The sequence below is a fragment of the Vicugna pacos genome, chromosome 7, assembly GCF_048564905.1.
Source record: "Vicugna pacos chromosome 7, VicPac4, whole genome shotgun sequence".
Lineage (NCBI taxonomy): Eukaryota > Metazoa > Chordata > Mammalia > Artiodactyla > Camelidae > Vicugna > Vicugna pacos.
This window is the reverse complement of record NC_132993.1, coordinates 75,182,690-75,207,697: the sequence shown is the minus strand read 5'-3', so window position 1 is coordinate 75,207,697 and position 25,008 is coordinate 75,182,690. Positions and strand designations below refer to the sequence as shown.

Here is a 25,008-nt window from a genome sequence, read left to right as displayed (position 1 = left end):
TGCCTGTGTGTTTAAAGGGCATGAACCGGCTCTGAAAGTGACTCAGGTCACCTCCCTATGGGCAGAACTTAATTTCTTTGTCACAGGAAGCTGCAGGGGACAGGGAGAAATATACCTCTACCTGGGGGCTGTAATCCAGTTAAAGTAAAGAAGGGGAGAATAGGTACTGGTAGACCTCTAGCAAATTTCTAACACCTGCAACATGGTTTCTTCTTTTTCTTGTTCTTTTTATTAGTAGGTATTACTATTGTTGTTGTTATTATTTGATGATGATGATGGTGATCCTAATGATTTTTCTTCCCATCTCTGCTTGTTATTTAAAGGCAATAGAGGGAGAAGGTATAGCTTAGTGGTAGAGTGCTTGCTTAGCATACACGAGGTCCTGGGTTCAATCCCCAGTACCTCCTCTAAAATAAATCAATAAACAAAAAACATGATTACCTCCTCCCCACCCCCCAAAAAAGGCAATAGGGCAATTGCTACAGGTCAGTTTATAGCTTCACTTCTTTTCTTCTGCCCCTTCTATGAACTTCATCTCTTCAAGTTCTCAAAGGTCTAAGATTTTTAAAAAATTATTACACAGTGATATTTTTAAAAATAACAATTCACCAACAGTTCAGATGATATATTGTTTTACATTCTGATTTTTCACCTAAAACTTTTATTCCTATCATAGGCAAAGTTTTAAAAAAAAAATATGGACCAGAAAAGGTGAGGGCATGAGCATGGCAAGACAACGAATGAGTCACAAGTTTTACTGTTTAAGATCTCAGTATTGACAGCTCCTAGAGGAGTAAAGTCTTACCTGAAAGAGTTCTCTGTTCCCCTGGTTGCAGGTTATAAAGATATACTTTAATTTTGCTCCTTTTCCATTTATTTTAGAATATGAGTGATGATAAGTTGTTACAAGACACAAATCAAATTGAGATGGGAAATAGGAGAGGAAGGGAAGAGAAAAATACTTTCTAATATTGCTGGTCCTGTGTATAATTTAGCTGTCTCTAAATATTAAGTAATCTTTTATACTGATCATCAGTATATTCCTGAACACAGGGAGAACTATTTTCATTCTAAATTTATAACATTTTTGGAAGCTTAATTATCATACTTGAAGGTCAAATGGTGCTTTATTGCAATAAAATACAAAAAGTAATAAAGAAATTATTCCTGGGGAGATGAAAGTCTAGGTTCATAGCTCATTAAATGGTAACTTCGCAGACCGTGTCTAATTTGTCATATTTAGCTTTGAAAGTTCCATGCATTTGAATTTCAAATTAGGGGAAGAGATACCTGAGGCAAAACTACCTTAGGGCCTTTGAATTCTAAAATGATTCAGGAGCTATAGTCCCCATGACATAATACCTTTATTTGTGAGAAGTGCTTGTCATCAAATATGTAGTGCTTGCCTGACTCAGAGCCTTTAAAAACAAAAAGTAATCAATAATATTAACACAAAGCTTGTTAACCACTCCCTCAATTCGTTTTCAGACGTTCCTTCCTTTTACTGCCCAGTGTACTGAAATCTCCATCCTTTGCACTGAATCATTTATTGAACGAGTTGGCCAAAATATATTTTGGAGTCACATAATTACTTAAAAGTTTCCTTCCAAAATAAGTCAGTTGAAAGAAAAACACTTTTGTTAAAAGAACAACCTTTGGGGGAGTTAAACACAACCCTATTCTTTCTAAAGCGCCTGTTCTAGGCTGCTGTGTATCTCATGAGATGCTGGCGGCCTCAACTTTTGAAAGAGCATGAACACAGAAACACTGTTTAAGAAATGAAGTTTTGCTTTACTTTCAGCATGTAATTTGTCTCTTGGACAAATTGAATTCATGATAGGAAGGATTTCTGATTCAATTTAATGTTGAGAAGCCGTAGAATGATCCATGTTTATGGAGCTAAAAACACCCAAGATTTAAGCTATTGAGTTGCAGTTAAGGAAAGTGTGGCTGTGAGCGCCAAGATCCAAAGGAAATCATGAAATCATCTGCTTCCTGTTTAAGTTCACAGAAATTTTCTGATCTTCCGCTTCTTTCTGCAAAGTTCAGTTCGTGCTCTCTTGCTAATATCGTAAGGACAAATTATTAATTGTAACCGGTGAGATTCTCTAAATAATTGGAGATAATAGAGAAAATGTATTTAGTAAATGAAAGGTAATATTCACAGAGTAACTCTATCTAGTGCCAAGCAATAGATATTTAGTATTAGCTGTGTTTAAAAGTTTGGAAAGGGATTGATAACTAGTTATTTCCATGTCATACTGAAGTTTAGAGTAATTCACACTGAGCGGAAAATGATGAAATATTTTTAAAAACTCACCCTTCAAAAAAGTAAAGACGCTGCTTAGTAATAACCTGCAGCTCCTGCAACTCCAGAGCCAGCACCAGCACACAGGTGTGTTCACAGACGTGGGCTAGTGCTTTTTTTCATTTGCTCAACAAAGTGTCAGCACACCCTTTTTGTACTTGTATTTTAAACAGATAAATAATAACTTGTTGAAAGAAACCAGGTAGCATATTTTTCTTTGAAAATTTTGCTACTAAATTTACTTGTTTTCATGTTAGGCCTCCTTAATTTTAAAAAAATTTTTATTTTAGTGTAGTTGATTTACAGTGTTAGTTTTAGGTGCACGGCAAAGTGATTCTGTTAGACATATACATGCATATATATTTTCTTTCAGATTCTTTTCCATTATAGGCTATTACATGAAATTGAATATAGATCCCTGTGCTATACAGCAGGTCCTTGTTGTTTATCTATTTTGTATATAAGAATGTGTATCTGTTGATCCCCAGCCCCTAATTTATCCCTCCCCAGAGTTGAGTCTCTTTACAGCTGTTTCACATAATCATCGTTCACCTTTGCTATTCCTGGCATAATTGTATTTATCAAATTTACACTAGTACAAGTTCTTATATTCATTCAAGGCAATTCCAGTGTCCTGTGATAACCCATGGAGACTAGTAAACCATTTCAAGAACAGCACAGCTGAATAAATAGGAAGCTCTACAAGGAATGTATTTTTCAAACAAATTTTAAAGCATCTTCTAAAAACAATGACTCAGGTTTTTGTTTTTATTTTCAACTATATTAGCTTATCAGTTTTTAAAAAATCCATTCTTGTCCTCTTTATATAGTTCGTGAAATCTTAGTACAATTACATACCTAGTGTTCAGGTCACTTAATAGTACCCTAGCATCTAGGAAAATGTTCGGTTAAGCAAAGATCTGGAATATCACCGAAGCATTTCATTATTGATGTAAAACTTTGTATTCTACCAAAGCAAATAACCTAGATGGGTCCTGCTAGAAAATTTGGAGGACAAATAAATTTTAAGTGGCACTATCACAAATATTGAAAGGAATCTGGGAAAACAAATTATTAGCACACATTTGTGAGTGATTTTAGCTTTTAAGAACATTTATTACTTATCTAATATGAAAAGACTATATTATGCTTAAAACATTAAAAATTTCTCCAATTTTCTCTTGTTTATTGGCTCTCAGGAGATATTTGGCTAGTGAAACTACATAGATCCTTATTTTTTAAAATGCTTCCTGGGAAAATTGCTACCAGTTTGGGTTGATAATTTTAAAGTTCTAAAGGCTTTTTCAACTAAAAATAACTCAAAATATGCCATGCCTTCATTTCTAATCCTTTGCTGGAAGCATGCTTTTAAAAACATGGAGGCTTTAGTGAGATTCTATCGTGATTCTTATACTATGTTGACTTGCTTTTACTTTATTTTTTTTAATTGAAATGTAGTCAGTTTCTTTTTTTAACATTTTTTATTGAGTTATAGTCATTTTACAACGTTGTGTCAAATTCCACTGTAGAGCACAATTTTTCAATTATACATGAACATACATATATTCATTGTCACATTTTTTTTCGCTATGAGCTACCACAAGATCTTGTATATATTTCCCTGTGCTATGCAGTATAATCTTGTTTCTCTACTCTGCATATGCCTGTCAGTATCTACAAATTTTGAAATCCCAATCTGTTTATTTTTTAAAGCAAAGTAGAACCTTCATTTTAACTTGCCTGTTTAGCGTTTCGTATTTTATCTGTGGTTTTGACAAAGCTGACTTGTTTTGACAGCATTCAGCATACCCCTTAAGTTTTCAAGATACAACTTAAGTTCAGTGACCAACTTAGTCAGTTACTTGAACTAATCAAGCTTTATAAAGGAGATAGTTTCTGTAATTTTTGTGGGTCTCAGTGACATAAGGTTTGTGGATAAAGATTGCAGAGATGAGTTCATATTTTGAATGAGATCTAGACTTCACTGGAACATGAATCTGTTAACCCTTTATTTGTTCTATTAACGCAGATAGTGATGTTGTCATCTTGCCTAAGATTAGTAACCAATTTCTAGATACTCAGAATTATGAGCCGGGTTTATCTGTCTATTGCCAGTACTCATGGAACTCCTTGGTGTGGTCCATGATTGGTTTCTAATATTTGCACTGTTTATCAAAGTGTATAAATTATTGGTAGAAACTTCATGTTAAGCTGAATTGCCCCAACATTTATAGGAAAATACATTATTTCTTAAGTAATCAAGGGTTTGTATAAACCAAAATGGGAAGTCTTGATATTTTTCTCAGAAGTTATTTTTTTTTCTGTAGTGTAGGGTGTCCAACTAATTACTTTTGTGAATCTAGGAATATTCAGATTTGTTAACAGTTCTGTGTTAGGATAGAAAACGAGTCCCTCACAGTGTAAAATGCTTTATGTGCCATCTCCTGGGTCTCACCAGTGAAGATTAATCAGGACCATGTTATGAAGCTTCCCCCTCAGTCATCTCTCTGGGCACAGAATCATTCCAGGCTGTCTTCCCCTCTCTCCAGTTCAGTCCCCTCAGATAAGCAGCAGGATCCTCACTCCCAGTGTGTCCTCCCTTGTGTCTCCTGGGGTCAGTCTTCTGACCTGGTCTTCATACCATGATGTGGAGGCACCTGGAAGAAACTAGGATGTCTTATACTTCTGTTAAAGGCGTGTTCTATCCTGTTTTCTCCAAAGCCAAAGCTTACATATTTTTAGGAACCTTTTTGTTCTCTCTCATTCTTGGAAACAAAGCTTCCCAGTGTAAGCCATTTGGCAACTTCATGTAGTAGCTAGTGTCAGTCATGCAATTCCAGATTCAAAGGAGCTAGGAAATTGGACCAAAGTGGGCGGTGGGGTGGGAGCAGTCTAGAGTCCTAGAGTAACAGACCCACAAAATGTTGAGGTAAAAACAATCAAAAAATCTAGACAGGTGAGTCAGTTCAATGGCAAAGGAGCAGGAAAGATATACTTGGAGATATGCCACTGGGTAAGCACTGGAAGGTTGACAAATTAGGACCTCTCTGAAGCGTGCATTTAGTAAATGAAAGAGTAAAGACCTTTTTGCCAAATTCACATAGTTCAGGATCTTAGTAATTCATCCACGTCAGTAATATGAGGCAAAGCAGGTACTATCCAAGTGGGAGTGTAATAAATGATGTTGAACTATACTGTACTTCTTCAGGCTACTTATTCTAATTTTTCTGTGGTACATTTATTCTGATAAATGTAGAAAAGGTGGTGAACTTCCTACAGGCTTAGAAAATTCTTTTGTACTACATAAAACTAGATTAATATAGTTACTTGTTTAGAGATGATTAAAACAAGCTCCCCAGGCCTATTACTTTCACTAGGTTTTTTATTTACATCGTACACATGTAAATATTTTTCAAGGAAATTTCTACTTTTCCTTTCCCTCAGTTAAATGTGTCCTGTGTTCCTCTCTTTGATGAAATAATGTTTAGTTATCTTGGACATGGGATTTTTTTTTTAATTGAGTCTTCCTACCTAGTGATTTAAAACATGATTTAAATTTGTTGAGCTAAATTAAACCCAACTGGACATTAATTGGGTGTTTAAATTACCCAGACTACTTACACTGAAGGACTTTTTGACAACAGTATGAGTATGTGTTGGCACTTTTCAAAGGTTTGGATCTTTAATTATTTATTTTCCAAAATATAATAAAACATATTACAACTGAGAAGGAGAGTAGCTTTCAATTCAATTAAGGATTTATTGAGAGTCTTTTACCAGCTTAGATTGGTGTCTTGAATGAGTCTATTTCATGCTTTTGAAGAACTTGTGTCTTCTTGGGAGAAAAGATACATACTTAATACAGAGAACAGTTCTGCATGCTGTAAAAATAAGGGCTGGATTGTGGGATTAAGAATGGTTTTTGAAGTTGGCTTTCTATCAGAATCAGCTGAGGAGGGTTTAAAAATACAAATTCTGAGTTTCCATTCACAGAGATTCTGACTCAGAGTGTAATTTCTAAATGGTCCCTCCCTGATAATTATATTGGAGGTGGTTCAGTGAAAGATGCCATGTGCCAAAATAATTTATAAAACAGAGATATCAGTCTGGATAGACTCTTTAGATTAAAGTAGATTAAAACATAATGTTCTCTTTATTGCATCCCGGCCTTAGTCACCAGAGGCATTTAAAATCAAGTAGGCAACTTAATTGATGTTGCTGCAGATACTTTGTTACACTTACTTAACCATTGTATTAACTAGTAAATATTTCTGAATGATCATTGCCATAAATTTTACACCTAATTTAACTTATTTCCCAATCTTTTTCAAGTTACATATTTTATAAAGATCAGTATTACTCCTCCCCTTCTTAAGAATTTATCCCATGAATACAGAGAACCCCTTTTGTAAGGTAGCTACCATGATACCTTAAGAAACACAGCAAACAAATGAACAAAAAATCCCTTTGGTCCAAGTGCCTTCTTAGATGCTACAAGATTTCATTTTTTGTCTTTGCAGTGAAACTTCTTGAAAAAATCGTCCACACAGTACTTAAGAGAGTGGTCTCTAAGGCCAGATTCCCTGGGTTCTTCTTACAGACCATGCTTAGCACAGTGTCTTGGATGTTCTCAGTAGCTAACAGCTTTTTTAGGATTGTTTTGGTCTCTTCTTTAACCCTCTTCTCTCTTAAAACTCTCTCCTTTCCTTACTTCCATAATGAAATTCACTCTTTTTTGGTCTCCTTTGCTAGCTCCTGTCCTTCTCCTAGGCCCTTCTATGCACATTTACATCTTCATTTCACTTTTTGTATTTCCTGCATTGTCTCTGAGTGACATTGTGGTCTTCTTCCATGCCCTCACCACCTCCTGTGTGATGTTTCCCTAATTCATGTCCAGTGAAGATCTCCCTCCTAGCTCACGTTCAGCGCTGTCCAACAGATGTATAATGTGAGACATAGGTATAATTTTAAATATTCTAGTAGCCACATTTAAAAACAAAACCAACAAAAGATAAACTTAATAATGTAGATTATTTAACACAGAAAATATAAAATATTAAACATTTTGATTTAATATAGTCAATATAAAATTGGTGAGATATTTTACATCTTTTGTATTAATTATCTGTAATCTGGTGTATATGTGCTTACAGCACATCTTAAGCAGTGGGATACTTGTCTGTGTTAAGATTTTGTGAATTTTACAATAGATTCACATATCCAAATATTCTACACTTACTTAAATGTCTTCCAGCAACTGAATTGAATATCAAAAAGTTAGGTTTCTTGAATGTCCACATCCACCTTGATGGAGTTTGCCCATCTTTTTTTAGAAAAGCTGATTTAACTTTGATACAAAAACGTATCTGTTTCAAAACTATGTCTGTCTAAGTAAATTCATTTACTCTTATGTCAACCAAGTATTATTCACATGGGGTTCACAGGGATATTACATAAATTGAAAAGCAACTCCAAAATTATCAATATCAACAAGATATTCTTCAAATTTGGGGGGAAGTTTTTTGCAGACAATTTAGAAAATTGTCAATTGCAATTAAAATCTACATATTGATCATATTAGGAAAATATGTAAAATCATTTATTTGTTATGTTAGAGGTTTCAGTTTCAACATGAAGTCTCTTGTCCAACAACTCTGCAAGTAAACTCTTGTTACCCTTGAAGCTTCAGATTCATCTCACTCACATGCAGTGTGATGTCGATGAGGGAACATGCATCCTTCTGCCATTTTTTTGTCATTGATTATTGAATAATTGGCAGTGGTTCTTTTTGTTTCCAAAAAATCTTGAATTAGAGTTAAAGTTAAGTGAATCTTTGTAAAACTCTTCTACAACTTAACCAGTAAGCATTGGTATAAAACACAAAAGCATTAAATTTTTCTTCTGGTTTTTTTTTTTTTTTTTTTTACTTCCATAACCTTGTGATGATTCGGCGCATTTACATGTATCTACTAACAACTGTGAGCATGACACTTCCCATAGAATCTGTATCAAAAAACTGAGCCCAGGTATTGTTCATATGTGTAATATGTTGGTATGCAGCAATAAGACAAGCATCACTCTCTAGTTTTAAAATGCTTTTGAGTCTGAAATTTTCATCTAACATAACTGAAGCACTGACCATCATGGTAAAAACTAATTTTTTAAATATCTAGCTGGTTTTTCTTTAGTATAGAAGATTTTAAAAGAGCTGTCATGAGTTCTAATTTTTAGATAATGAATTGACAATATTTCTTCATAGATTTGAAAGTCCCTTTTGATAAGAAAAATAACCGAAGTATTCATTGGGCGATGTCCCTTATTTCCTAACTCCTGTCAGAGTGCCTTTTCTTAAAATGCATATTTGAACATCCATTCCTTTGCTGGTAAATGTTCAGGAGGTCATGCTTTCATGGTAAAGTCCAAATTCCCTCACGTTCAGTTCCATAAACTTGGCCTTCCAATCCTCCCAACCTCACTTTTCCACCCCCTTCTCTTAAGCTTTCATCCAGTCTTGCCAGAATTGTTGTGGTTCTTCAAAAAAGTCGTTCTTTCTGATGTCTCTATACCATTTCACTTCTACCCCAGAAAGAAGCACCTCTTCCCTCCCTTATCCCCACCTATCTTCCTCTGACTGGTCTTTCAAAACTCAGCAGAGGAGTCATCTTCTCTGGGAAACCTCTCCTGATGCCCTTCTTTTCCTGGGCAGCCTGAAATGAGTATCCCTCCCTTGCCCTCATTCCCACCCCGGCACCTCTGAACACTCTACCATAGCACTTGTTACACTGTGTTGTAGTGTCTCTGCTAGATGGTAAGCTCTCTGAAGAAAAGTACGGTGCTTTTTGTCTTTGTACCCCCCCCCCCCAACAGCCCATGGCATGGTGTGGGTGCTCACATCACATTATATTGTGTGTTTCAAGGGACACCTTACTAGCCTTGTGTAATAAATCACTGTCCTGTGTGTAAGGGGTTCTGCTCTTCACTTTAGACAGAATGCATGGCTTTTAAATAAAACAACTAAAAAGTGAGTTGGATGTCTTATTTTAGGATAGTGATTTGTATTTTCTTCTTACTTCACTAAAAAGTTTCTAGCCATTTAATTTGTTTAGTATGACCTCAGTTTTGTAATTGTATTTGTGACTGTTTATTGGATTTTTGCTCCTGTAGCTAATCAGTCATTTTTCACTTTTTCTCTCTTGGTCCAGCTCCCACAGAGGCCACTGTGCACCCCCATCTAGGTAAGTGTTTAAGGTCCAGATGTCACTAACCTTGGTACTCGATCTGCTTATTTAACTCGTCTGCAGTGTGAGCACATGATGCAGAAGTGAGGATATTCTCTGCCCTCTCTGGTTTGCTGGTCATTCACTGAAATCAGACTCAGGTCCAGATTACACTTGAACCTCACCAAGAAGGTAGTCACACTGCCCTGCTGGGGCTAATGGAAGGACTTTCAAACCTGTTAATTTGTTCATCCTTGGGATCCTGTTGAGCGTGATCTTTTGACATAGTGTTCTAATGCTGCATTTTCCCCAGAGCCTCTCCGCATCATCAATAGCAGAGCTAGAGGCCACGGATAAGGAGCTGAGTGTGAAGGAATTGAGTCATTTCAAATTTGTGATATAGAGCTTTGCAACGTAGAACTGAGTTGCAAAAAAAGAGACATAATTTGGATGTTTCTTTAAAAATTGAAATGAAGTTATATAAATAACTAAATGCTTTGTTTCATGACACCATGTAATGTTGCCACCTGTCATTTTTCGCATGATCTTTTCATCCTGCTCTGCGCTTGGTGGGCCACAGGTCTTGAGGCAGGGTTGTAGAGTAGATAAGGATGCAGGTTCTGGAGCCAAACTACCTGGATATATCTCACCTTCACCACTTGCTAGCAACATGATATTGAGCAACTTACTTAACCTCTCTGTGCCTCAGTTTTCTCATCTATAAAATGGAAGTAATAATAGTACCAACCTCCTATGGTTGTTGTAAGGATTAAATGAATTCGTGTTTGTAAAGTATATAGTCAGTGATATAATAGTGTTTGGAAAGAAAGAAATATGTGAACAAACAACCATTGAGGCTTACCCATGCCTTGGTAAAAAAAAAAAAACCTCTAGAAAGCAAATGATCTTTAAGAGTTAAATTTCTCATGTATGACAGTGAAGACTTACTGTAAAAGCAATTTCCTGCACTACACTGTTAAGAATGAACAGAAACCATCCTAGCCAGCTCCCGCCTTTCAGATGCCTCTCACTGTGGGGCTTGCAGGTGGGTCAGTGTTTGTCTCTTGGGCTTTCCCTTTCAACCTATAAATCCAATTAATTTACTTTTCACTTTGGCAAGTCTGCCCGGAGAAGCTCTACTTTTATGTGATGCTGCAGCTTGGGGCTCCTCTTCTTTGGCAGATGAACACGAGCACTTAGAAGCCTGCCTTCCGGCAGCCAAGGCAGGCTGGTGACCTGCAGTGGCCCAGCCGAGTCCCCGCCAGGTGGGGTATTTGAGAGGCTGCACCCTGAAGGCATTTCAGGCACTGCATCTAATCGCTCAGCGGAATCATTAAATCACTCCCACACACAGAAAACATCACAGAATTCTCTCCGGTGTAAATCCATATTCTCCCTGTTGTCGTGCCTAAGGCTTCGAGTCTGAACAGCCATTCCTCTCGACCCATGCTGATTCACTGGTTCCCCAGACTTCGTTATGTGCTTACCTGCTGGCCTCCCTGGTATAAACAGGAGGCGAGGCTGGCTGCAGGTGGCGACGTCACCAGAGAGAATTTGGGAGTGTGCTTCCTGATGAGGGGAGGTGATTTTAATTACTCAGTGAGTCTAATGAATTATATTCAAGCGAGCCAAAGAAGAAAAGTAAAAATATCACTTCTGAAAGAAAAAAATTTGTGGTTATTTTTTATGAATCAGATCTCAAAAAGCACATGTAAACTAGTTCAAACAAAATTGTACAGGCCCAGAGAATTTATATTAGCCGAACCAAATTTCCCAAGCAAACCATGGGAATCAGATAAGAAGGATTTTAAGCACTAAATTCATTTTTTACAACTCGAGTAGCCATAAGTATCATTTCTCATTAAAAATTACACTTACATTGTAACTGGCCATCAAGTTGTTTTTACTTGTCCACCCTGTCTTCAGTGGAAATACCACATACTCCACAGTTTATGAAAACATTCTTTGCTCTTGGCCTACCCAAAGTTCTTCTAGTGCTTAAAAATAAGTATTGAATACAATCTTGAGTGTAATGATAGTATATTTAAGACTAGGGGCGGCTCCCTGACTTCCTCCTGACTTCTAACATAACTCTATTTGGGAGTTTTACTTATTCCGGTAGATAATTTCTCCTAAGCAGCTCTGAGGGGAAAAAATGTTAACAATTTGAAACATGGTAAACCAAAAATGACTGAATATAGGAAATGAGAGACAGCAAGCCAGGGCAAGAGGGGCAGTAGGAGAGAGAAGAGGAAATGGGTAAGTAAATATCAGCAAGCTTAGCTGACAATAAATATGCAGATGCTTTAAAGTGAGTTAGATCCTGAATCTGTTCTGGGCGAGTCGAGCCGTGAGAGGCAAGTCCTGTGTGACCTCCCCTTGTAGATTAGCGTTGACTGGTGACACCTTGGGAGGGTTCTCTTTGCGGGCTCTGGTTTACAGTCTTCTAAAGAGCAGAGTTACTCTTTCCCTTTGCAGTTTAGGGGCAAAGTAAATACAATCAGCTGCTCATTTAAAATTCAGTTTGAATTTAAAATAGTTATTTCTCATACATGCAGCACGTTGACCCTTTTACATAGCTTAATCTATTGTTTAGTATATTTCTTTTCTAAATGCTTTGTTTTTCTTTTAGCTGAACTGCATAGTGACAGTATTATCCTACGAGATGACTTTGACTCCTACCCCCAACAGGAACTGAACCCAAACATATGGTAAGTTATAGGAACATGCCTCACTTTGGTTTGTATAATGCAAAACAATGATGATGATAATAATAATGATGATGATGATGATGATGAGGATGATACCGACTGCTTCCATGGAGCTGTTACATAGAATTACATTGCTCTTTAGCACTAAGGTATCAGTGAATTTGTTCAGCTAGGGAACTGGGCTTGATGTCACCTGCAGAATGTCTATTTTTTGACTTCTTTAGGAATTGAATCTAGGTACTTTTCAGAGCCATGGGCTTGGTCGGTTGTTTTTTTCAGTTGTACAAGTTCCTTTGTAGAAAACATTATGCTTTATATGTCTAATGATTGCTTTTGTATCAAACAAAAGAAGGGAAATGGTTTGTCTGAAATGATAGATAATTTGAGTCATACTGTCAAATAACATCTACATTATTGGGTTACCTCATTATTTATACTGCAGTCTTTCCTCCCAAGGCTCTTTAGAGGCAACTCCATGGGATTTCTGAGGGTAAAGAAATAATGAACCAAAATGCGTACATTAAAAAACTTGTTGAATACGTAAATGGATGCATTAATTTGCTGGCAGTTTGTTGTATTTTTGCTGACTTCGGAAAGCTGGGTCTACCAACCCAGAGCTACAATCAAATCCACATACTTTGAGGGAATACCTGACTGTGGACATCTGGGTACTAAATGTTTTTGTATACACAATTAAGAGTTCAAGAGAAATTAGAAGTGCTAAGGTAATCAAGTTGCAATCAAAATCTAAGCAATACTTATGACCTGAAAGAAAATAACCATTTCATCTTCAAATGTCAGCATATGGTATTCATTTGTTTTTTTTCTTATTATCACTGTTCAATAAAAAATACCAAGCAATAATTAATTTACTTGTATAGTACTTTAAAAAGGGATATGGCTAACAGGAGTACTGGGGATTGAACCCAGGACCTCACACATGCTAGGCAGGCACTCTACTGCTGAGCTATACCCTCCCCCTTCTAAACACATATTTTTAAAAAACTTATACTCCAGGATATAAATCCTTAATTGTAGTAGAGGTCTACAAATGACATACTGCAGTTCCTAAAGAGGAGAGATGACTCTGGTGGGAGTTTCTTGGAGAAAGTGGTCCTTGACCTGAGAGCCGAAGATAACATATGGATTTAGAAAATGTTGGTGTTTAAATACTAGACAGAGAAACTTTTATGTCTTTTCTAGAAAGAAATATGAATCTAGGTAGTATAAATATACAAAAAAATCCAACTAGACAGAGACATAAAGTCTCATAATTGATACACCATTTAAAGAAATAATTTATCAACAAAATTTCACTTCCTTCTGAGCATATCCTCGATATAAGTTTCTTAAAATAAATTGAAAATCTTTATTAAGAAAAAGCCAAAAGAAACTTTCTAATCACCACTTTTACCCAGGAAAAATTCTCCACTTCTCCCAAAACATTTGGTTTTTTTATAGCCCATTAATACAGATGTTATCAGATGATTTGTTTCTTCCAAGGCAAGTTCATTTCTGTCAAGCTAATTCATTTTCTTCAGTGAGTTTTCTTGACAAATACAAAATGTGACTTTTATGTGGTAGAAATTCTGTTGTTTTTAAAATCAATAAAATGTGATTGATTTTGCTTCACCCATTTTCATGACTGATCTGATATATGCTTTCTTGACCGACGTTATGGATTTTGTGTCCCTTTTACTTAAGCGATGGTTTTTCCTACTGTTTTAAAAAATCTTTTATTAACTTTAAATAGCCACGCACTTCTGTCTTCTATCGAATATGCTTCGAAGTAATTTTACTTTATCTTTTATTGCCCACAGTCTCCTTCATCTGGCCTCTTTAGGATAAAAAATTTTATAAACTTTTAAAAACCTGTGAAACTCTCATCATTTGAGAGATGGCTTTGTTGAACAAAAGGTGGTAGAGGTTCTGAGATCAGGCTGGTCTTGTTTGACTCTCAGGCTAGCCCCTTGCCAGCTGGTACCCAGGAAAAGCATAAAATTTGCTTTACCTCTGTGAGCCCCATTTCCTTGTCAGTAAAAGGAGTAAAAGGGAGACGAATGCTGTTCTTACAGCGCTGTTTTTGAGCTTCATGAGCCTGAAAAGGTCTGGCACCAAGCCTGCTGCTCAGTACAAAGCAGTTCCCTCCCACCTCCCGTATTCTCTCTCTGTCCTTCCCTAGCTTTCTGTCTGCCTCCCTCCCTCCCTCCCTTCTTCCCTTTCTTTCTTCCTCCTGAGGTGTATTTGCACATTGGTCTACTAATCTTCCCTAAGCCCAGAGATGACCTCAAATCATTATTATTAAAATAATCTTCAGCCAATATATGTCAGTGAGTCCCCACGTTTTCCTTCATTGCATTTGGATGAAAAACAGACTTCAGATTAAATGTATCTGTATTATAATAATATATGGAATATGTACTAATGAAAATATGGCAGAATCATAGAGAAGGGGGAAACGAGGGTATTAGATGCCTCAAGCCTCTTAAAAATGGACATCGCTCCCTAAAGTTAGATGCCAATACAATCAGATATCCCAGTGAAATATTTCCAATAAAGTTACAAAACTCTACTTTGTTTTGGAACCTCACTGGCCGTTTCACTCTAAAATCTCTGTTTTCTTGGTTGACACATGAGTTTTGTCCCTTATGATATTGTCTTTGATTTTCTTTACCCCACGGAATTAGGCACCACCGGGCAGTTTTGTGGCAACCAGGAAGGAGAATCCTTGCTGACAACCCCACAGCTCTGTGCCGCTTGCTGCCACACAGCACCAGATAGAAGCCAGGGGCCTGGGGGCGCTGCTTTTGGCCAAATTCCTGTGACTCAATCCATCACTAAATAATTTGCCACTAAAGAAAAATGTGCTACTTTTATGAGCGGGTTTCTTCCGTGGGGTTTGAAAAGTACCATATGCATTATTTAACTCGTCATTTTTAAGGACAGGCAAAAGGAGAAATTAAGAAACTGAACTCACATCTGTGCAATTATGGGGAGAAAGATCAGTTTAAAAGTTAATCACTCACAATTTGTTTGCTTCCATTGACTTCATCTACTAAAATCAGTGTTTTTCCACCCCATGTCATGTAACTTGATATCCAAGTTTCTCAAAACTTGAGATCCATGTATTTCACAGTACAAATTTACCTCAATAAAACATTTCAACAATAGTGAGAAAAACAATAAGAAAAGTTAAGAAATAGGAGACATTTCTGATTTGTAACTTGGAGTTACAAAGAGTTCAGAGAGAGAAAGACAGCCAAAGGAGTTAAGAAGTGAATAAATGTTTAAAAACAATTTAAGTTTTCTTAAGAAGTGTCTTTACCCTCTAAGTAGTTACAAAGTCAAGGAGGAATCTTTGTTTTGCTTAACAGATTATCCCTTTAATGCTTGTTTCCTGAAGATCACAGACGGCATCCAGAACTCTAATATCACGAGGCTCTGATGTTCTAGTGGGAAATGTGGGGCTGTTAGAAAACATGATGATAAATGGCAACCAGAAGACAACAGATGTTTCCCCTCCAGCATGATAATAATAGCAGAGATGTCCTATTCAGCAGAGATCAGGGAGGAACAAGAGTCAACCCTCAGAAGAAGCATCTTAGATGAGCAAGTAAAGTGTGTGGTGCCAACAGGGATACGAGACATCAAGAAGAAAGACGCAGATGAAATCGTCTCAGATTTCTCAGGTGCAGGAAGACCTCTGTCAGTTGATCATACAGAAAGCCCACAGTGTACAGCTAAGGAAGCTAATGCAGTGGCTGGCGTTCCACAGGGTTGCTTGAATCCAGGAAAGACGAGAACATTTCCATTTTTTATGTGAAAAGATCATAGTACAGGACTAGAGAAATTGGGATCACAGACTGCTGCATCTTGTATTCTCTTGAAAGTACTAATTTATTGGAGCAATTATTCCGAAATGGACCAAGAAATTGGTGTTTTGGCTTACTCAAGTTTATTTTCTTTTAGAAGAATAATTGTCTGAACAAAGACTCTAAAAAGACTGGAACTGTCGTATGGGGAGTGTGAGTTATTCTAGCTGAAGCTTTATCTACTCAGCGGTGAACAGCTTAGCCTGTAAGAGAACAGTCAAGTGAACAGTAAAACTACTTCAAAGCTCATTAGTGTCTCGGAACCCCCACAGAAGACAGCACAGGGTACTCCATTGAGTAGATAAGTGTGAGAACCACAATTCCAGTTCATTCAGAAAAAAACTAAGCCTGATAAACAATGTCATTGGGAAAAAACTGAATAAAGGTGCATCCACTTTGCTCAGTGTGCAACTGGCCTGTGGGCCGTAAGCCTGGAAGGCAGGTTGGGCGAAGGGGAGCACTCACCATGGACCTGAAAGGCTCCACGCCACTGCTGAAGAATTTCCAAGGGATTTTTTTTGGTAATGATGATCACTTGGAAGGCATATCACCTAACAGGCTTACCCACAGAACATGGCACATAAACCTTACAGTTTTTCAAGAGCAGGTGACTAAGGGAGATTGTGAATAGATGAGAAAAGCCAGGCAAATACGCATTTTCTCTGATGACATGCCTTTGCCAGAACCTCTGATATATCACTGTATTGTGGGGTTTTGAAATTATAATTTGATTTGTAGGGTTTAATGGTCCAATATTCTGATCTCATGTGCATCTTTTTTTCTACTTTTTGCTCTCACCTCCTCCCCATTGACTTTACCTCTTTCTCTCACTCTTCTCTTTTGTTAATAACTTTTTTTCCTCTCGTTATAAAACTCTCCTCTCACCTTCCTCTCCTTGCTTCCCCCCTCCTCCTTCCTCCTCTTTTCTTCCCATGATGTGATTGCTCTGGGGAAAACTTCATCTACAATGGAAAGGTTAACCAGGACGTGTCCTACTAATAAAATAAGGTGTGGATCTGGAAGCTTGTTATTTCCTTCTTTAATCTCTGTTTCGATGACAGAAATAAGAGCTCACTCAATGGAATTAAATATCAAGTACATTTGAAACAAGGGAGGAAGTATTTCCTCAAACAGCACGTAGTGGAATTCACCGTCATAGGCGGTCAGAGTCTGGCATGCAGTGGTCGGGTATTAGAAGGGTTATTTTCAACCCAAATAATATTTGTCATTGTACCTGTTAACAGAGGAAAGATCAAATTTTTAAACTCCCTGGTGAAATAAGAAGAGTTCTCTTACCTTCCTCAGTGAGAAGTAACGAGAAAGAATGAGCTATAATTGGAGTTTGTCATTTTCACATTTAAAGCATGTGTTAGCTCCTTAGGAAAAAAAGTCTTGACATCATTGAAGGTGATATTATTCTGTCTTATCGAGTGAACTTTCTTTGCTGTTTTTCTAAAAATATTCCACATTTACAAAGAGAAAAGGATTTTATGAGGGTTTTTTTTTTTCAGCTTGATCTTTTACAGGTAAATAGTCATGCCCCCTTTACCATAAAACATTGTCTCCTTGTTAGAAAATACGGTCAGAAGTTGAGTGTTCTGACTGTTGAGGTTTGAATGGAAAGTACAAGAAGCTCCAGTGTTTCCAGAAGTCAGCTGACTGCCTAGCTCCCAGATGGCCGGCAGGGTCTTATTGACTCCGAGGGGTTCACCGGTCCCTGACCTGGCCTTACCTGGCAGGCTCACACATCAGGTCAGTCAGCACACGCAGTGTGAGCTGTACCTGGGGGAGGAGACTTGTTACCTTTGGTTCAAGAAATTACAAGAGATTTTTCTTTTCATTTTCTTTTTTTGTTTTAAAGTACTTTTTAGAATCAGATCAAATATTAAATTATTTTTAACATCTCCGTTCTGAAATGCTGGTGAATAGACAATTCTGACTCATAGAATGCCAAATTGCTTCTTCTGGGGCTGAGTCCCAGACGCTGACTCCCTCAGAGGCAATAAATTATGGATAGATAATATGATGTCCTCAGTCTTGGGGACAAACGGCATGTATCTCCAATGAGAATTTGATGATAACTGATTGTCACTGAGTTTCCAAGTGATTAACTTGTTTCAGCAGAGTGCCTGACTGAGGGCTGAGTGATTTCACTCTGATCTAAAAGGAAGAATGAGCCATGTAATTAGACTGCTCTTGAGAAAATAATATTTCAAGTATTTATTTATTGTTATCAGGGTGATGTCACCACCCACCATTCATAAATCTCTGGCTATGCAAAGAAGCCAAATTTTCTCATTAATCCTCTTCCTCTTTCCTGCATCCTGAAAGTCCTGTGTGAGTCACTGCATGACGTGGGGACCCCAGACTCGAGGAACATTCGGTCTAGCTTCCCCTGTGTCTACTAAATGGGGACTTTAGCATGTTTTCCAGCGTAATAATTTTAAAGCCAGAATTAAAAACATAATTATATCTTCAGAAATGTGCTCTCTACAGCACAAATGCACATCACATATAATTCTTTATCCTAAACAGAAACAGCCTCCTGAATGATGAAAAACAAAGACAGAGAACTGACACCAAAATAACAAGTTTCAAACTGCCAAGGAGCTTGTTAGAGTGAAAAACAAATCTTGGTTCAAAGCATTTCTTTTTCTTTTATGTTTACAGTGTGACCCTAGACATGTTGGTGAAGTACCTGCCTTTATCCTTACTGATTCCTTTATGTTTGGGTTAGTGACAAAATGACAGTGTGATAGTGTGTGTATAAAATAGGGACAAGTTGTCTAAAGGGGTATATTACCAAAGGAATATCAAATTTGATTATGTACTTTAGTTCAGTGAATTCATTCTGAACATTTTACTATGAAGTCCATGACATTTCTCTCATTTTTTTACACTTTCATTAGCAAAGCAAAATCTCTTATCCCATAAATGAAAAAATAAGAACTTTTAAGAAAAGACATTTGTATCTTTTCAAAATGAACTCTGACAGTAAAAAATGATGACAACCGTTTCTGAAATGCACATTTTTAAAAATAGATTTGGAGTTCTCTTCTCTCACTGGCTGCTTTAGAGTGGAGTGGGAAGAATATTGGACCAGGAGTCAGAGAACCTGCCTTCTCATCTGTTCTGTCACTTGTAAAATAAGGGGTGATGAGACTCAGTGGCATTTCAGGTGCCCTGTAACTCCAACGACCAATGATCTGTGAACTCTAGTAATAGATGAGATTCATGTGGAACCTAAGCATGTGATAAATGGGTTCAGAGAGGGCTTAATAAATTCAGGCGCTGAATGGTCTTTGGGGATAGCAAGAATTTCCCTTAAAATGTCTTTTAATTGTTCTGTTCATGGCAGAATATATTTTGAGATGGGCGATTCATAGGATGTGCTGTGGCATTTGTCAGATTCTTATGTTCTGTTTCTCATAATGGGAACAAGAAAAAACAAGAAAAAAAAACATAATGGGAACAAGGGGAAAGGTTTCTCAGGTTAGAGAAATATTCAGTATTACTCTTACTCTTAAGCAAGGAAGCAAATCCTTAGCTAGGAGGTCATCTTCCTTTTTAAATGGAAAAACAAAAGCCTATTTAACTGGGATTATTTTAAACTTCCTCTTCCCACCAATCTCTGAAGAATCTGTTACCTAACTTTACAGAGCCCTCATTTTCCTGACGGAATTCAATTGTGAGGCCACAGTTTAAGTGTTAGAAATAAATAGCACTTTTTTTTTCTCTGAGCTTAAAGAAAATTGGACTACTCATTATCCAGCAAATTGAACCCCCATTCTTAGGAACTCATGATTTTTTCCATAAAGGAGGGGTAGGATTTTGAACTACAAGTATTCTTCACTGAGATCACCCATTGGAGTTAAGTACTCAACTCTGCTCAGCCAAGTTAAATTGTTACACACAGGGGCATTCTGAGAAAGAGAGGAAGATGGGAATTAGGCACTTAGAGCACATAAGCATTATTTTAAATTCTGGAATGAGCCAGGACTTACTTTTCTTGAAATTTGGATGCTCATTCACGTCTGTAGATTTTTAAAACTTACTTCGACCTTCTGACACAGATCACTGTTTCCTCTGGGAAACCGTGGCCCCTAATTGCCCTTATTTGGTCTCCTTCAGGGTTATAGTGTTCATCATGATATTATGATTTATCTTTTCCTTTATGTTAAAGGCATTCGTATATATAGTTGTACAATACTGAACTGTAATGGTAGAAAAAAATGTTAGGAAGGTCATGTTATAGACGCAGTGTTAGAAAAGTCACCTTGACAGGCAGCACAGATTGTCAGGAACATGAACAGAAATGAACCCACTGCCAGTAATCATGGGAAAGTATGCAGAGACACCCAGACTGACACACACTGAAGGGTCCCAGTGATAGTTGGAGCTTTCCAGAAACCAGACTAAGGACAATATGATTGCTCCCCAAGGATCCATTCTTGGACCTCTACCCTTCCCACTTTGTATATCCTCCTCTCTCCCCCGACCCCCTGTAATACACACTCCTATGACTTCAGCCATATCCTAAACTGTCGTGTCAGTGCCAGTCTCCTTTCCCTCAAGTTCAGGTACTTATGGTCATTGTCAGGTGGTCATCTCCAGCTGTCAGCATAACCAGAGAGTTGTCAGTTTCCAAGCCCTGTAACTCCCTGGAGTTGCACTTTCCAGTGTGGTAGCCACTAGTCACACACAGCTGTTGAGCATCTGAAGGGTGGCTAGTCTGAGTTGAAATGTGATGTAAGTGTAAAATACACCCCACAATTTGAAGATTTTTCATGAAAAAATAATGTAAACTGCATCATTTATAATTCTATATTAATTCCATGTTAAGATAGACTTTGAATATATTGGGTTAAATAAAACATAGTATTAAAAAAAAGTAATGTCACCAATTCCTATTTATTTCTAACACAGCCATTAGAAAGTTGAAAATTACATACGTGGATCACACTACGTTTTGATTAAAAACTGGTGCTCTAGAGTGGGCCCGCTTTTCTCCATCTCCACCTTATTTCAGGGCACTGTTGTGTCCTACTTGTGTTATATCAGTAATCCTGGCTTTTCTACCTCTAATCCATTATTTGCTAGAGTCATTTTCCTAAAAGTTGGATTGTTGTGACTTTGGAAATAGAATAGTAGGAGTCCGAATCCCAGTTCTACAACTTACAATCTGTGTAACCTTGGACAATCATTTAATATCTCTAAATCTCAGTTTTAACATCCCCTAAATGCAGACAAAAATAGCATGGGGGTTATATGTATTAACTGAGGCATTGTTTGTAGAGCTCCTAGTGTGGGACCTATCACTTCACAGATGGCCGATGAGACCTTCCATGAACAGGCTCCCGCTTCCCAGCCCCATCCTTTGCCACCCTTCTCCATGTACCAGTATGGTTACAGATGTACTAACACACTGATGTAGCAGTTCTACTTGTGTGTCATAATTTCTGCATTCCTTGTGCCCTATCACACCCTCACCTTTCTTTCTTGATTAACTCGTATTTCTCATTCAAGATCAGTTCTGGGACCACTTCCTTTGGGAGCTTTCTCTTACTTCCCCAGTCTAAGTTAGGAACCATCATAGCCAGTGTGTACTCCTGTTGTAAGGAGTGAGTTGCTATGGAAGACATGATGGGTGTTGAAATTAGCACGTCCTGGGTCCACATTGCAACTCTGTCAACTTTACAGCTGTATGACTTGAGCAAATGCCTCAGCTTTCTGAAGCTCAGTTTTCTTTTTAGTAAAATAAGGACACTGATAACAATCTTATAGAGAGATTGGGAGATTTAAATGGGCTTTAGACTATCTGGCACATAATAGCCATCATTGCACTGGCACTCTATATTGTAACTGTGTACTTGTTTCTCTGCCTTTCCTTCTGAGGTGTAAACTCCTGGAAGAGAATTATACTGTTTTATTGATCTTTGTGCTACTGAAGCTCATCACAGTGCCTGTAGGTTCTCAACACAAGTTTAACTACGGGAATAAATTAATGAATGATAAATGAATAAATAATATCATTGGCAGCTAAAGACTGAGTTGGCTTTGACCACCCAGAGGAAGGGGCTTTCAGAATAAATTACAATAAATTATGTTGACAAATCCAGTCAGACTGTGAACAGTTCAAGCAAAGGACAGTTAAAAGACTTTGACGGGAAAATGATGGATTTGTTTCATCAATCCTTGGTGAAGCCGTTGTACCTCCTGGTAGCAACAACCCAGTAAGTAATAGCTGATAATTCTAAATCTTTAAGTTTCCACAGGGTGCCAATGCCTTTGTAAATTTTATTTTAAGTTTCTGGAGCTATAAAACACAGTGAAGAAGAGAAAGGTCCAGAGGGATTGTTGAGCCAAATGGGGAGGAGGCTCTGTCTGTTTACCTTTTCCACTTTTTCACTGGTTTTTTAACTCCTGTTATCCCACAAAATAGAAGTAGTTCTCCAAACACACCAAACATCTGCTGTCTGTTCACTGGTTCTCTAATGCCAAGCCAGCCATGCTAGTATCACCTTTAACCAATATACAAATAGGTGGCTACCTCTGAATCCTGTTTAATCTAAACTAGGAGGGAAAGGGGCCTGTAGTACATGTATTTTACACAGATATTATTTTACTGGTATACAGTTGATTTGAAGACTGCTGGTCAATGTTTATAGGTGCAGTGATTGCAATGAGAATTCAAATATCAAACCCCCAACTTCCCATCAACAATGATGCTTTTAGTTCAGGGTTACCAGAGGGAAATGGCAGAGAACCATTGCGAGGGCTGGACATTCTTTCAGTTTCTCTCTGTCGAAGTTTGTTTCTCTCAAGCCACTTCATAATGCCTTGGCAGCCAAATAATCCTCATCAATCACTAAGTAAGAAGCTCACGATATTTTTGGTGCATCTTATCTGTGCTTGTATCACAATCACACTCCTTGGGGAAAATTAATGTATAGTTTAAAGAACAGAGGAAGAGGAGTAAGATGTAATAGGTTCTCTGTGGGGCGGGGGGAACTAATATACCAGCTCTGGTTGAAAATGGTGGAAACGCATCATCATCATCATCATCATCATCATCTTCATCATCATCATTATCATCATCGTCATCAAATAGCTGTCACTTACGCTAACACATCATGCTTGCTGGGCGCCCAGCTCTATGCAAAGTGCTTTAGACCTCAGGTCTTAACAGGAGTTCTGCTTATGAAGTTGTCTTATATTTATTCATCCATTCAACAGATATTTATGGACTACAACATGCCAGGCATAAAGTGGTGAACAAGAGACATGCTTGTTGCCCTTATGAAGCTACTTCTATGTCTCTTCTAATGTCAAGGACATATTAAAATCTAGCCTCCCAGTAATCAAGAGAAGATTTAAATCTCCTACGAAGATCTGTGTTCCTATGAGATACTACCTTTTAAAATTCCCTATCAGCTATTGTTCTCTGTTTATTCTTAAAAAAAAAAATCCAAGGTTCTTGACATCGTTCATCTCCTTTGTGTGGGAACACAGCTCAAAATATTAGAGTAATACCGATCATTTAGTTCATGCAATACGCATGTAGGAAGTACGTATATTTATTTGCCAAGTTTTTACTTACTTATTGTGCTTCTGCCTCTGGGCTTAATGGACTACCCGGTATCGTCACACTTTTATCTTCTTCCTACTTTCTTCTGAAATTAGCAAACAGCTGAAAGGGCCTGATACAGTGATCTCCAAAAACAAAGGGCATGGTGTCCTTTCCACAATGTTTGGCACCTGGAATGTGAAAGTCTTTGAAAATATCCTTTCGCATGAAATACAGCCCTCGTGGGCTTTGAGGTTCAGACTGAGGAAACGTGACTCTTTCTGTGTAATGATTGTAGCTTTAAATATCATGATGCAGAGCATTGTAAATAGGCAAAGTCAAATCCAGAATATTTATATTGTCAATTTATACTGAAGATAGGAATGTGTTTATTTTTGAGATCCTGTCCTAAGGTTTTTATTAGCCACTTCGTTTTATAATAATAAAGAAAGCAACTAATTAAATTATTTGCAAAGTTAACATTCACTCGGCATCCAAAATTTGCTTGAATTAGAATTTGTGTTTATTTCATATTGCTATATGGATTAAATACAATCTGACTCCATTATTTTTTGTATGGTATATTTTGTAGACATGCCAGTCTATTTGAGGACAGTTATTTTAAACATTTCCATTAATCATAACTCGAAAGGTAAAGGTTTAAAATTTGTAAAACATCTTTTGATTTGAAAGATATAGGTATTTAGTTCATGATGTAAGTGTATATTACTTTGCTTATCTTTAATATTAGCAGATATCCTCATATTGGGCATAGTATGTGTTTTGTAATGATTGATAACAATACCAACTGCTATTATTAAGGTCCTACTATGAGCTTGGTCCTGTACTCTGTCTTTTATATACATTCTCTCATTTAATTCTCATGATAACTATGTGATGTTTAGGTCAGTATTTTTTTCCTCATTTTACAGATGAGAAAACTGAAACTTTAAGAGTTTAAGTAACTTGCCCACCAAGTAACTGAAAGAACTGGGATTGAAGTTCAAGTCTTTCTGGCTTTGTGTTTCCTTAACATGTCACGATACAAAATACCATTACCTTCCTCAAAATGTTGATTTCAAGTGAATAACAGTAACTGCTACATCTTCCCTTACTGAGTGATAAAGCACTTTGTGCCACTGCTAGTTCACAGACCGAGGGTGTGTGCTGTATTCCCACAGGGTTGAATGTAACAACTGTGAGACTGGAGAACAGTGTGGTGCCATTATGCACGGCAATGCCGTCACCTTCTGTGAGCCATATGGTCCAAGAGAATTGGTAAGTGTGTGCCATTTATGTACATTATTCCAAATACATTGTCTTTACTTAGCTT

General features: G+C 37.3%; 1 protein-coding gene across 1 annotated transcript in view; it reads left to right on the top strand.

Moving 5' to 3' along the window:
• Positions 1-25,008, top strand: part of RELN (reelin) — a 440,736-nt gene that overhangs the window by 196,304 nt on the left and 219,424 nt on the right. The window contains exons 5-7 of the mRNA XM_072965186.1: positions 9,511-9,543; positions 12,158-12,236; positions 24,857-24,953. Coding sequence (XP_072821287.1) covers positions 9,511-9,543; positions 12,158-12,236; positions 24,857-24,953 — 209 coding nt within the window. The remainder of the gene's footprint in view (positions 1-9,510; positions 9,544-12,157; positions 12,237-24,856; positions 24,954-25,008) is intronic.